The 13,138-nt window shown below is 40.7% G+C and overlaps 1 protein-coding gene across 3 annotated transcripts in view; it reads right to left on the reverse strand.

Annotated features, from left to right (window-relative positions):
* Window positions 1–496: 496 nt before the first annotated feature.
* LOC110053886 (serine/threonine-protein kinase atr-like) overlaps window positions 497–13,138 on the reverse strand; it is a 59,584-nt gene continuing 46,942 nt past the window's right edge. For 2 of the 3 annotated variants that reach the window (XM_089272137.1, XM_089272136.1), the window contains exons 57-70: window positions 12,986–13,115; window positions 12,480–12,569; window positions 11,563–11,616; window positions 10,994–11,047; window positions 10,769–10,857; window positions 10,049–10,117; window positions 9,148–9,186; window positions 8,969–9,025; window positions 8,243–8,396; window positions 7,660–7,725; window positions 6,687–6,772; window positions 5,309–5,423; window positions 4,619–4,726; window positions 497–3,651 (exon numbers count right to left, since the gene is read on the reverse strand). In XM_089272137.1, coding sequence (XP_089128263.1) covers window positions 3,592–3,651; window positions 4,619–4,726; window positions 5,309–5,423; window positions 6,687–6,772; window positions 7,660–7,725; window positions 8,243–8,396; window positions 8,969–9,025; window positions 9,148–9,186; window positions 10,049–10,117; window positions 10,769–10,857; window positions 10,994–11,047; window positions 11,563–11,616; window positions 12,480–12,569; window positions 12,986–13,115 — 1,171 coding nt within the window. In that variant the 3' untranslated portion in view covers window positions 497–3,591. Of the gene's footprint in view, window positions 3,652–4,319; window positions 4,727–5,308; window positions 5,424–6,686; window positions 6,773–7,659; window positions 7,726–8,242; window positions 8,397–8,968; window positions 9,026–9,147; window positions 9,187–10,048; window positions 10,118–10,768; window positions 10,858–10,993; window positions 11,048–11,562; window positions 11,617–12,479; window positions 12,570–12,985; window positions 13,116–13,138 lie in introns of those variants that run through there. The other variant, XM_089272135.1, reaches the window with a different exon arrangement.

Genomic DNA, 13,138 nt, shown 5'->3' on the forward strand with positions numbered 1-13,138 from the left:
AGTGTGGCCTTAGCTGGAACGAAAAGATTTGATGGATTATAAGGCACGTTAGGCTCTGAATACAGGTTTTATGTACACACTTAAGTTTTTATGACTTAGTATTTATAATATTCTAAACGTCATCGCATCTGGAAATGACTATTTATATAACAGAAAAGTTATAACAGAATCTTACGTGGCGAGTTTGTACAATCTCTTTTTATAAGTTGGGTTTATTAGGAAGTTTTGCAGAATACAGCTAAACGCAAGTTGGCATTCCATCAAACATAACTCCCTTCTCCACATAGGCTATTACCATTGTGTTTTTTTTTTTTTCGCATTTTTTGTTGGAAAAGAGTAAATGAAACCAGCAAGCGCTGTGCAGACATGAGCAAAAATGTTCTTGGTTCTTCGTGAAATTTAGAGGTGTTTGACTGAGGGTCCCACTAAAAATTTAACAATTGTTTAACAGATTTTAACGGAATCTATGACGGATACCAGAAAAGGACGAGAAGAATTAAACATAACGATAACGTCCTTTTTAATGGAACTCAAGCAGCAGGTTAAAAACGTGTTTACAAAATGATCTGAACCTCGTTGCCCTTGCTGGTCGTAGCAGCCTTTTAACAAAATTCTGCAAAATTTTCGAATCCGTAGTTCTTCTAACAAAGACCTGGATTGTTCGATCCGTTATAACTCCATGGAATGTTTCTATTTTTCACAAGCAAAAACTGAACCCGTTAACACTGAGTAGGTCATTGGTGGAATAAAAGACCTGAACTAAGCTGTGCAAGGTAGGATTAAGCTAATCTGCGTTGAGCGTCAACGTTTTTAGTGTTACATGTATCTCAAAAAGAAACTTAGACTTTACGATTAACGTTGACCAACTTGAAATTCCAACCGGGTTGTTCAAAGCCCGATTAAGCTAACCCCGGATTAGCGAGCATTTTGATTTCAGTTTTGTAATTTTTCAGTGAGATTTTCTGAGATGTTTTTTTTTAATCCTGGGTTAGCGTTAATCGGCTTTCGAAACTCGACCCTGTGATTCGTGGCCTTTCGAATAACTAAGCCCAGAGATTTGATCGAGGTGTTGTAGAATGCCAGATCAATCCTAGTATAATGGTTATGAAAAACAAAAACAACAACAACAACAACAACAAAAACAACAACAAAAAACACAAGCCCCTCGATGAAACGAATTTGCGTATTTACACCACTTGTCTGGGAAACCTTCACTTGCGTTGTCTCCCGCAAAAACGAAGACAATATTACAGAAGGCAACATTTTTCTATTATAAATATTGCACGATTTTGTTACGTATATCCAAACGAAACCAAACTTTCGTTCGTTATACCATGGTTGTATTTTTCCACGTATTTAGAAGTTCAACGAGCTCAATCAGAGAAAAGTGCGATTAGTGTTAAATCGGAGAATAGTATATACCGATGTAGGGGTGTTATTCTCCCATTTTCTCAGATTTTATGATTTAAGTTTTCTATTCTGCGATTGAGTAGACTTACCAAACCAGACTGTGCATAGCTTCCAATTGTACGATTTTACTAAAAGATATTTCAGTATAAAGTCTCCGATTGAATGATTATTCCGCATCTGCGACTATCGTATTCTGTGACTTTAGTTGCAATTCTTTCAAGTGATCATTGTTCCTCCCAATTCTCCGACTTTCGGGGATTTTAAAGTGCACCTAACCCCCAATTTTTTTTTTTTTTTTTTGCTAAAACGAATCTAGACTTTATTTGAAGCATTTGGGCGAAGAAATTGTTGAATTTGGTTGAATCCTCGATTTTCTATGCCCTTTCAAAGTCGCGCTTGAAGTGTTTCACGACCGCGTGTTAGGGAGTCTGGGGCGGCGGTTCCTGATGACGTCTACCCAGGAACCAAACACAATGGCGCCTCAGTCAGCTCTCTGTATTTGCTCGAGAAAATGGAAAACAAAACTAATCGTTCCGATGTATTTTTCGATTTGGAAGACTCAGAAATAAACTTCGATCGAACACGTTCGACAACTGTGAACTCACTGCTTAGAGCTTTGAGAGCAATATTTACAATATTTCAAGCGACGAAGGGGAAGACTTCTTTGCGGACGTACTGCTTGTATATTAGGAATGGAAAGCTAGATACGAAGTGGAGGAGCAGGCAAACGAAAAGCAGGAAAGAAAGCTCAAGGACTGCTTTGGATGGTAATTTCGTCAACTAAACATAAGATTTCCACGCGTGTTGATAGCCCGTTTACATTTGTCCTTAGCGAGAATGTATTTTGTCAAGGTATGATTGTTCTGTTAAATCCAGTTTGTGTTTCACTTTCTGTTGAATGCTTCATGTTTATAAGAACGACGTACGTGTTGCAGTTTTCGAGACTTGGTGACCTCCAAAACATTGGCTTCGATCGATTGAAAATCGTACTGTTTGGACCTGTATTTTTGAAGCTGCGGGAAGCAAGGCGGAAGGAAATATTTCATACAATTACCGATTTCATATAGTCACACGTTTTAAGTCGTAACTCCAAATAACCAATGTAAATTGTTTTCAAAGCTTGCAGCGAAATTCGTCGGATAAGCGAAAAGGACGTGTTCCCTAAGCGGTCAGCAGAAAATGTTACGCGGTCATATTTTCGACGTTACTGCACAGAATCTTTGTCGCACTGCCGATTTCCAAACCTTCGAAAAACTCTGTGAGTCTAACAGTTTTCTTATCATGTAATTCTAAAGGATTAATCTTCGACTTTTATCTAAATCGAACGAGAAATAAGTGTTGATTAGCGGCGTACAGTTGCGACCTCTTTACATATCAGTATAACGCTTCTTGATCATGATCGGATCACACAACTTTGCCGGTTATGTTATAAATACTGCGGGATTGGAAGATATAGGCTGTCGGTAGTATTTCTACAAATTGCTGGTTAGCTTTGAGCAGAAAATTTATCAAAATAGCGTTCGAAAGTCTTCGGAACAAATTCCAGTGAGAGTTCTTCAATGGTTCTCGCAGATTCAGTTCGCTTGTTTCGGCTCGAAAAAAATCAACCATCGTTTACGTCTTTATTGTACCATTAGCCGATCACCGTCAGTAAGTTGTACAGTATATCTTTCTTTAAATCTGGAATATTGCTGCAACAGCCGATAGCACCTCTGGAAGGCGTTTCTGCGCACTTTTCGAATGTGTATTGCACCATCCTGAAGGAAATGAGAGGACGTGAGATATCCAACCTTCTTGGGTAGACGTCACAAGAGCCGCTGGACCCATTTCAAACTTGGTCGTGAAACAAAATGGCGATGTTTTGGGGCTTTTTTGGAGATTTCGTCGGCGCACAGAAAATCGAGGATTTAACGGAATCCAAAAATTCTTTCGCAGAACTATTTCAAATAACAAGTAGCTTCGTTTTAGCGAAAACAAAAAAAAATCTGGGGTTAGGTGCACTTCAAACAAAATCAGAAAAATCGGAGAATCGTAGAACAGAAGTCGGAGAATCGGAGAATCGGAAGCATAAATACTCCTATTCTAGATACTGTTCTACGATTTGCCACTGACTTCTCGCACTCTTCTGCTACAATCAACAGGCGCGTGATTGCCAAGGCACTTGTCCTGGTTAGCTTGACACTATAGATAAGGCGCCCAGCCAATGTACATACGGCTTAAGTTGTCAGCACTTGTGGCTTCCTGAAAAGTAAGTTAAGTCTGAGTCAGTCCAGTGGCCCATACAGTCAGAGCTTATCCCGATTTCTGTAGCATGAAGCCACTAGGAGTATTTCTACTCCCCCCTGGATGGGATGTTAGTTCATCGCAGGGCTACCCTCCCAACTCCTCACAATCAATTCGCCAGTACCCATTTATACATCTGGGTGGAGAGAGACACTGAGAGTAAAGTGTCTTGCCCAAGAACACAACACAATGTCCCTGGCCAGGGCTCGAGTTCGAACCACTCAACCCTGAGTTCAGCGCGCTAACAATGAGACCACCGCGCCTCCACCTCCTCCTCATGCAAAATAAAATTAAACTCGGTCGTCTGACAGTTGTTTATCCAGGCGAAAGGTGAAATTTACTCGACAAGAAGCTGACCAATAAACCCCAACATAGAAGACATTTCTATTGGGGACCACCCATATCTCTGGCCCCGGTTGTTCAAAAGCCGATTAGCGCTAACCCACTATTAAATCGTCCTAATGCACGGAATAAATTTATCCTTCGATTAGATTCTGTTCTTCGAAGCTCGATTAGCACTATCCAAGGATTAAACTCAAGGTTAAATTTAACACACCTAGCCAGGTGGATTGACTCGCTAATCGAATGAAAAAGCAGACGAGCAAATCAAAATGGCGGACTTACAGTTTGTTGATTTTGCTTTAATGCCAGGCCCAGTAAGGAAAGAAAAGCAATTCGGGCTACCTGACGACTTTTCCAACATAGATGTTACTACTCTCTCACGGACAAGCCATACCGCGTCCGGTTTTCCCGCGGTTTTCACAACACGGACGGACCGCTGTTCGGCGATCCGCAAAATGTTTATACGAAGAGGGGGGAGCAAGAAATTTCAACATTTCCGCTCTCAGAGGTAGAAATCGTCGCTTACAAGCCGCTTTAATGTAAAAGGAACAACCGGGGCCTGGTGCGTCATTACCAAACTTACATTGATAAGATAATGAACTTGTCCTTCAATCGACAGAGGAATCCTGATCCTATTGTTGCCTTCAAAACCTTGGATTCGCTTTTCAATGTCCTTCAGGATTTTAACACCCTACAAAATTGAAAAAAAGAAAAAAAAAAAAGAAAAAAAACCCAATTTACTCTAAAGATTCAGATTTACTGATTATTAATGTTGTGCTAAAAGCTAGGATCACGTGGGTGTCCAATTACAACTTTTTGTAATTGGATATCTACCCTATTCGCACGTCAATTTTGCGCGCTTTTACCTGTCGTGCTTTACAGCTCTTTGATGTGATGCACTCTCTGTCCTAATATGGAATATCACATTAATCACACTTTCGCGGAATTCACCAGTAAAGCGACTTTCCTATGACCTTACTAGCTCAGAGATTCACTAAAAGGCATCTGCGTTTTGTACTAATAACTCCTCAATATTGAGTCGCCATTGTTCCATTGACCTATCAAAATGCTGAAAAGCGAGTGACGTAATCAGAGACGCCTACTCACAATGCATTGCGTGTCTACTAAACCAACCAAGTGGTCAAACATGTTTGGTTCCATTCGCCGACCAATTAAATTGCTTCGTTTTAGTTTATTTCTTGGTTTGTTCATGTTCATGCGTCATCGTTCCAAGGTCATAACAAAATCGTGTTATACCAATAAGAACACTCGCCTCTTCGTTCGTAACTTCGCCTGTTTCCTTGTTCTTGGACGCCTCAGCAAGTAATTCCCGTCCTTTAGTCCTCTGCCATTCCACAAGAGGATCGTAAATGAACGTTCGCAAAACACTGACAAACAAAACGAAAACACTTCATGGCATCAGACCAATGCAACAACATACACGTATTCAACTCTCTGATTGGTCGAGCGATGCGTTTTAACATAACTCGAGTGCAATTTTTTTTTTTTTGTTACATCTTTAATATAAGTAAACTGCCGCTTATAAACCCCCCACCCACCCACCCCCCAGTTAGAGGCCCGTTGACCTGTAACCAAAAATTACATCCGGTTATAACCCCTCGGATATAAGTCCCTCTCTAGCTTTTCTTGTTTTGAATTCGTTTTATTGTGCTGTTTTAAATCTTAATTATTTAAAGCGTAATTGAAAAACCTATTTTGGTCAACATGTGCAGCTATAGCTCGCTTCTAAACGGTTGTTTTATTCCGGTTATGAGCCCCCTCGGATATAAGCCCCTCCTTTTATAAGCCCATCTAAAATCCCTTAAGAAGTTGTATAAGCCCAGGGCTTGTAACCGGCAGTCTACGGTATTTAGAAAAGGAGGCAATTGTAGACATATTTATAAAAATATAGTATTTTTTTTTTCTCCCCAGCACAAATGAACGATGTAAATGTAAAAATGTAAATCGTATTTATAATGGTCATACACTTAGCAATACAAGCACTAAGCTTAGTTAGTTTACAGGCATGCCACTGAAACAAAGGAAACAAATATTTCAAATAAACGTAACATAGTTAAAAATCCCAACTGGTAGGAGGCAGACTAGTTGGCTATTTACAAAGCGTGACCGAGGATCTGAACTCGGGACTACCGAGAAACAAATCCCGCTAGTTGCAGGGTGGAGGCCTTGAACCCGGGACCTCCGGATTACAACACCAGCGCCTAAAACCACTCGGCCACGCTGCCTCCTTCTAGGCAATTCTTTCCTTTACCCTGTCTTTGTTTTGTTCTCGCACTGTTTTTTTCTCGTTTTTTCTTTGTTGTACTTTTCCCTTTTTTTTCCCTTTTATTGTTAGCTGAAATATTTAGATGTTTAATATTTGTTACTAATCTGAACAACAAAGTTGGATAGGAAAGTGTTTTTGTAACATAAAGCAACGTGAGCAATGTCAGTGATATTTGTAATGTAGCGTATATGGTAACTAGGTACCGTAATGTAATGCACTGTAAGTAACGTTTTGTACTGTTTTGTATTGTATTGGAAAGCATAGTGTGTAGAAAGTTCCATAAAAAAATGATAATAATACAAAATAACTCGAGTGCCAATGAATGCCCACCGCACAAAAGCAATTGATGAAATGGCTAACTCACGTTAGTAACGAATCACACTGGTTCCTTAACAACCTCAAGGTTACTTCACAAGATCGACGAAAAACACCTTCACAACCAAGCGGGCCCTGGGGATAAAACAGAGTTAAGCATAAGCTGCAAAGCGCCTACACTTGTTCGACAGAGAGTAACACCATCAGCTATTAACATTTTTGTGATTACCTTTTAGGGAACTCAAGCGTTCGACTGCCTGGTCGTTTTTTTTTTCTCAATTGGTTTCCCAGTTCCTGGGAGTGAACTTCATAAACATACGTCAAATGAAGTATTACTTCGACAATATTCACACTCAATTCAGAAATGATAAAAGTTTCCATTGAACTGCTTGCCTATGTCCACTATTCCATTTTGTGGTGAGCAAGCCAAGAGAATGATAAACCAACTAGGGAGGCGACAATATTCTGGCTGTAACATTTGAAGAGTGCCGAGGGAATTAAATGGGAGCGTCGCTTTCAATCTCCATCTCAATCCCGATTTTGCGGTCGAAAATTATCTATTCTTTTCCGAAAATGGTCATTTCCTCCTAGGTGCAAACCAGGTTAAATCTAAATTCGGGTCATTCCTAATACGGATTGACGTTAGTTTTAACGTTTGTTTTAGTCCAGAGCACATGAAGAATTGAGCAATGTGAATTTCTGAGTCTGCAGCTAGATAGTAATAGGCCCTTTGCACGATCCGGTCACATGGTGCAAAATCACACATGCTGGTGAGCAAGTTGCGCAGTGGGACTTCCAAAACAAAGGCAGGTCCAGGTGCACTGGTACGAGATGCATTGTTTTGGAAGTCCCACTGTGCAACTTGCGCACCAGCATGTGTGATTTTGTACCATGTGACCGGATCGTGCAAAGGGCCTATTGCCTAGAAACAGTAACGACTGCCGTAACCCCCCCCCCCCACCCCCCTTCTCCACCCCCTTTCTCCACCCTAAATGGTTGCTCTTTCGGCGTGTGCCACTCACCATAGCATTCACGATGTTATGTGTCAATCTAAAAGGAACTTGCTCTGGACAGTCAAAGGTTTCACCCTACAACAAATTACAGTATGCAAATGGTAAGAAAGATATTACAAAAACGTCAAATCCTATGCTTCAACCCATTAGGCCACAATGCAAAGGGCTGTCATTATAAACGCACGAAACATGCTGCAAGTGGCCCCAAGGAAATAGTCATGTCTTTCATTTCCAGAGATTGTCATTGGTGATAACGGATGAAGGGGGCGGGGGGACGTGTGCGACCAGACCCTCTGACAACTATAAGGCCAATCACCAAATGATTTAGTGTAGCCATTTACATCATTTATAATTGTTATATTGCCAGTTTTTGAATTGTAATCGACAGTGTTCCGGTCGACGTAACGCGGAAACCAACTTGACTCGATCTTAAGACGCACGACCTGATCACGTGCAAGTCCAATGTCCAGCTGAATTTCCCTAAGGCATTTACAACGTGTGTCGCGTGATGCGTTCTCGTCCAATCAAATAGAGGTGTTTCCTTCCAGGCGCGAGACCTAACCTGCTCTTGTCTAGCAGCAAGACAACTGACCTTTTTGAACAAGCAGTTGAAGTCCACATGAACACAGTCTCCACACGTGGCATCAAACAGGATATTCTCGCCATGACGATCACCCAGGCCAAGGATATGACCCACCATACACATAACCGCTGAAGTGCGGCAGTATGCCAGACGGCTCATGTACCTGTGAAAAAAACAAAAGTCACAAGACGGAGCTGGCACTGAATTATGTCAGGAAGGAAGGCTGGCAGCAGACAGGCATACAGACATACCGTCATACATAGAGACACGTAGGCAGGCAGGCAGACAGACAGACAGGCATACTGCACAGACAGACACACTGCCGTCAATTGAAATCAAATCGATTGCCTCCACTCAAGAAAACAAGCAAAGACTCACTCACTTTTTTATTGACTAGAAAACAATTTTCCTTGTCCATAAGAACACTGATCATACAGACAGAAATATTAATTTTGCTATTGCAGCAAGACTGCGCTGACTCTAATCAGACAGTCTTTATCAACGACATTTATCAGTACAAGTGAAACCTGCAATAACTTTAAGGTAAAATTCCCTCACTTTGACAGGAATTTCTGAATTTACCTGACCAGATACTTAATTCCCTACATTGTCTTACGAGACAATTGGAAACCTTGGCCCTTAATTTTATCTTATTACCAGCTTCCCAGATTCCTTCTTAAGAGGCCAAGAAAACGATTTACTTCAGGTTCAAGATTTCCATGAGTTGAAACTTACCACGAAGTTGGGTTTGGAAAGGTCTTCAAGAACCACTCGTGAAACACAGAAGGATGCCTGTAAATACCAAGACAACAAAGTAATGTCAGAAATCCAATATTTCTAACGTTGGACTTGTCAGATACATTGTTGTGGACTGCACAGAAATTTATAACACAGACTTTATTACTGAGACTTACCGTGGAAGAATCTCGTTCAAGAAGACGCGTTTTTTCTCCCTGAGGCAAAAAAAAAAAAAAGAAAAGAAAAGAAAAAAAAAAAGATTAGACATGTTTATATTGTTATGATGATATCATGACCGAGAATACCGGGATTTATCCTCCGGGCAAGTTATCGGTTTGTTTACTCCATTCCTATCTATTCCCAGACCAGAGTCTATGAGCCATTATTTTTCTTTGGCCAGTTAATAAGTGTAGACGTCTTTCCGTTTTAAAATCTGGCAAATTAACCGCCTAAGGGTTTTGATGATTTAAAACCTTGGTTGACATCCATATATTTCTAGTATTAATTAGGATGAGTCGATTGATTTTGAGAGTAGACCCCTCAAGTGGTGAGCTGGTGTCATGCCCTTCGCGAGATGTCCGACATTCGAACAAAAAACCCAAAAAAACCAAAAAACAAAACAAATACCATACGGATTATGTAGCGCTACCAAGCTTAGGTGATTGTGGAATCAATGGCTGACATGAAATAACAATCAGTCAGATACACTGGATGAATGCATTCCATCACAATGGGATTTTTCCGCTTTAATCTCAGACTCTCTCTTAGGTGTTTTATAGAGCAGTTTTCACTCAAGTGTCGAAAGTGATTCGCATTTGCCTTGGTTTTACTTTGCGAGGCTGAGCGATTGGCGAACAAAATCACGCCACTTTGTCAGCCAATCAGAAGTAAAACCAAAACAAATCACGACTCTCTCGTACATGTTTTCCCGTGCTTTTCGTCGGAGACATGTATTTACCTCGAGTTTTGATTTGTTTACTGGAATGCCCGTGTCCTTTGTGATTGGTTAGAGTGATAACTTTGGTGTACGATACGCAAATGAAACCCGTTCTAGTTTGAAACAGACAATAAACTCACTCAAGTTTGCTTCCAGCTCTATCCAGTAATTTCTTTACCTCTGTTCCTCGGGTATACATGTTTTTCTCTCTGTGAAAAGAAAAAAAAAGTAAGATATTTTGGTATCGAGAAGAATTGCCTCATCTCTGACTTTGGTATAACGCGTCCGCGCGAGGGGAGCGGGGATTTAGAACGAGACAAAAGTAATAAACAATTTTACAGTTTTATGCTTAGTTACCTGGCCTATGAATGCAAGCGAGGCTGGAGGTGACCTTGCTTTGATACAGACCTCTGCTTTCCTATTGAAATGTCAACTCGTTAGCAGAAGAACAACTTGATTTACACAAGAAAAGAAGTAACGTCTGTGTAAAAACAAGGTCACCTCCAGCCTCGCTACCATTCAAAGGCCAGGTCACAAAACAGACAACTGTAAAATGGTTTGCTCTGCAGATGTAGAGGCTTCTGTTTGTTGTGACATCGTTATCGAAAGAAAATTTCAGTTCATCACGATCTGTTGATTATTGGTCTAAGTTCAAAAGTGGAATCGGCGACACACTGTGAACAGTATCGTTATTTTTGTGCTGAAATTGTCGGTCCTCATGTTCAGTTTTGGAGTCGTCATGTTCATACTTTGGCGAGAGAAGTCTGGGGAGAGAGAAAAATTGTTCAAGATGGCGACTGCTACAGCTGAGAAGCGGATCGGAATGAAGGAAGACAGACGAAGGATAACATGAGACATACTTGTAAATTTTAGTGAGTATGTTCCTCAAGCCATGCGTTTTCTGAACCCATTCCAACAATCCACATTCTTCATTTAAAGGAATCACCGCCTAGGGGAAGAAAAAAGGGGAAATTCTAATGTAAAAAAGTTACCGGAGTATTTCTACTGGTGTCGACTAACAACACAGAAATAGAAAACACTTCTATCTAGTAAGAGAGAATGTTGTTTTTTGTATTACGACTTACGTAAGTACGAATGTGAAGCTGCCGCCTCCGCGATTCTGGATCCTTTCGTAAACACTGCAAACAAGAAACATTAAACCAACAACAATGAAAAATACACTGGAATACACATTTATACAGACAAATAGCCAATGGTCTTATCCACACAGCCACCAAGGACTGGGCACCACTAGAGTTTGTTCCTTTACAAGCATGACTTAGCCCTCCACCTTGGGAAAGACGGATATACGTTTTTTTAACAGCGGCGCACCACCTATGCCCAACTAGCAATTATTGTACCTTACAGGGGGTGGGGAGGGGAGAAGCACAGTAGAGGTTGCGAACATCTTCGATTACAAAAGGTTCTTAAAACACCGAACAGTAGAAATATCCATTCACACATGTTCTCCAAGTTTTGGAATTACTTATCACGGGAGGCTCTCTCTAAGGCTCGTCAAGGCTCAAATGCATGGATTAAGAAAATCAAAATCAAGAAAGGACGATGCGTAGCTCTTAATTTAGTCAACTCATATCTTACCCTGGGCAGACAACACCTATTGCTAATATAATTTAAGCTGAATCATTTATCAAACCTTGTTAACGAGAGCGTTAAACTCCATCGTTCTACAATCCTTGCGGAGATCATCCTATAAGGGAATGTAACAAGGAAACAAGACGATTCCCAAATTTTACTGTTAATTCTCTTGGTGGGTGTGTGGGATGTTTGTTCATCACGCAACTGATACTTCGTTGGTCAAATTCAGGATTGAAAGCTCCGAGTTGAGCCCTGGCCCAGATGTTTTGTGTTGTGCTCTTGGACAAGGCACTTTGCTCCCACAGTGCCTTTATCTACCCAGGAGGTATACATGGGAAAAAACTGCTCTTCAAAGGGTAGCCAAGTTATAGACTAGCACCCCACCCAAGGGTGTAACAAAGTTAAACAAAGGAAACCATACTCGTAATGGTGTTTAGATATGTGATCTTAATTAGCATAGATATTTTTACGATCTTAGCTCTCCATTTTTCCCCCTGCAGTGTTTAACCACATTTCCAAACATCTTGTGGTTCGTCAAAAATATTCTACTGCACGTCGTATTTTCAACTCTCTTTTCGGCATTTGGAAATGTGGTCAAACACGGTCTTTCGTGTTTTATTTATTACTCCAAGTCACGTTATGCAACGAAACCAAGATTACACGCCAGTCTGGTAAGCGAAGACAAACTTTACTTAGAGGGCATATACTGTATATACTGATTTAATACTAATTATTAGTATAATAAACTGATTATTAGTATTTACTTACATGGTATATGCGCGAAGGTCGTAAGTAGAACGAGTCATATATCACCGTTTCTGAACCAAATTTCCTTGATGTAAGTAACTTTCAAGCCAGTAAAGTGCATCAAACAAGATAACCAACACGCAATGCATGACTTAGTGCACTTATGACATTCACTCATGAAGTATATCTATCCCAGTTACACCTCGTTAACAGAGACAGTGAGCTTACCTTGGGTTTACACATCATGGTGTAGGAGACTCCATCACTGCCTTTGATGGTGATTTTCTTCGGTTTTTGTAAAGACTGCAGAACATCCACCTATAAAAACATAAATAAAAGAAGAAATTTTAAAAAAGCTAGGCAGAAAACGGGATAAGAAACGTCACCCATTTTCTTGGGTTACTCGAACAAATTCGTGGCAGGTAAAATGAACCAAGCCATGGCAAGACACTAAAGTGCCTCCCATATCAAGATGTGTATATGGATATCGGCGATCTATCAAGGCAAAAGGCACTGGAGGGGCAGGAGGGGGCGGGGGGAAGTAATCTGTAATCTGTGATGGATTGTAATATCCAATCTAGGCGAGGGTGAGCCCTATCTTCCAAAGCTTAGCATCAGTACCAAATCCTACCTTACCCAAATCCTAGTCCCTGACTTTTCATCCATAAAGAGTTGGTGTAATATTCCTCTCTCTGAAGTGTAAAGTAACACACCAATGTCTTTACATTACTTACCGTGTCTTCAAATCCTACGATGCACGCTAAGGATCCTGGGAATGGATTATGATCCTGATGACTGCCGGCTCCTGAGGGCAGCGTGACAGTCATGGCTGACTGAAGAGGAACTAGTATAGGACTAAAATCACTGTAAAAAATGAAACAATTGAG

Source organism: Orbicella faveolata, unplaced genomic scaffold, assembly GCF_042242905.1.
Source record: "Orbicella faveolata isolate gen_17 unplaced genomic scaffold, um_ofav_v1 contig_34, whole genome shotgun sequence".
Taxonomy (NCBI): Eukaryota; Metazoa; Cnidaria; class Anthozoa; order Scleractinia; family Merulinidae; genus Orbicella; species Orbicella faveolata.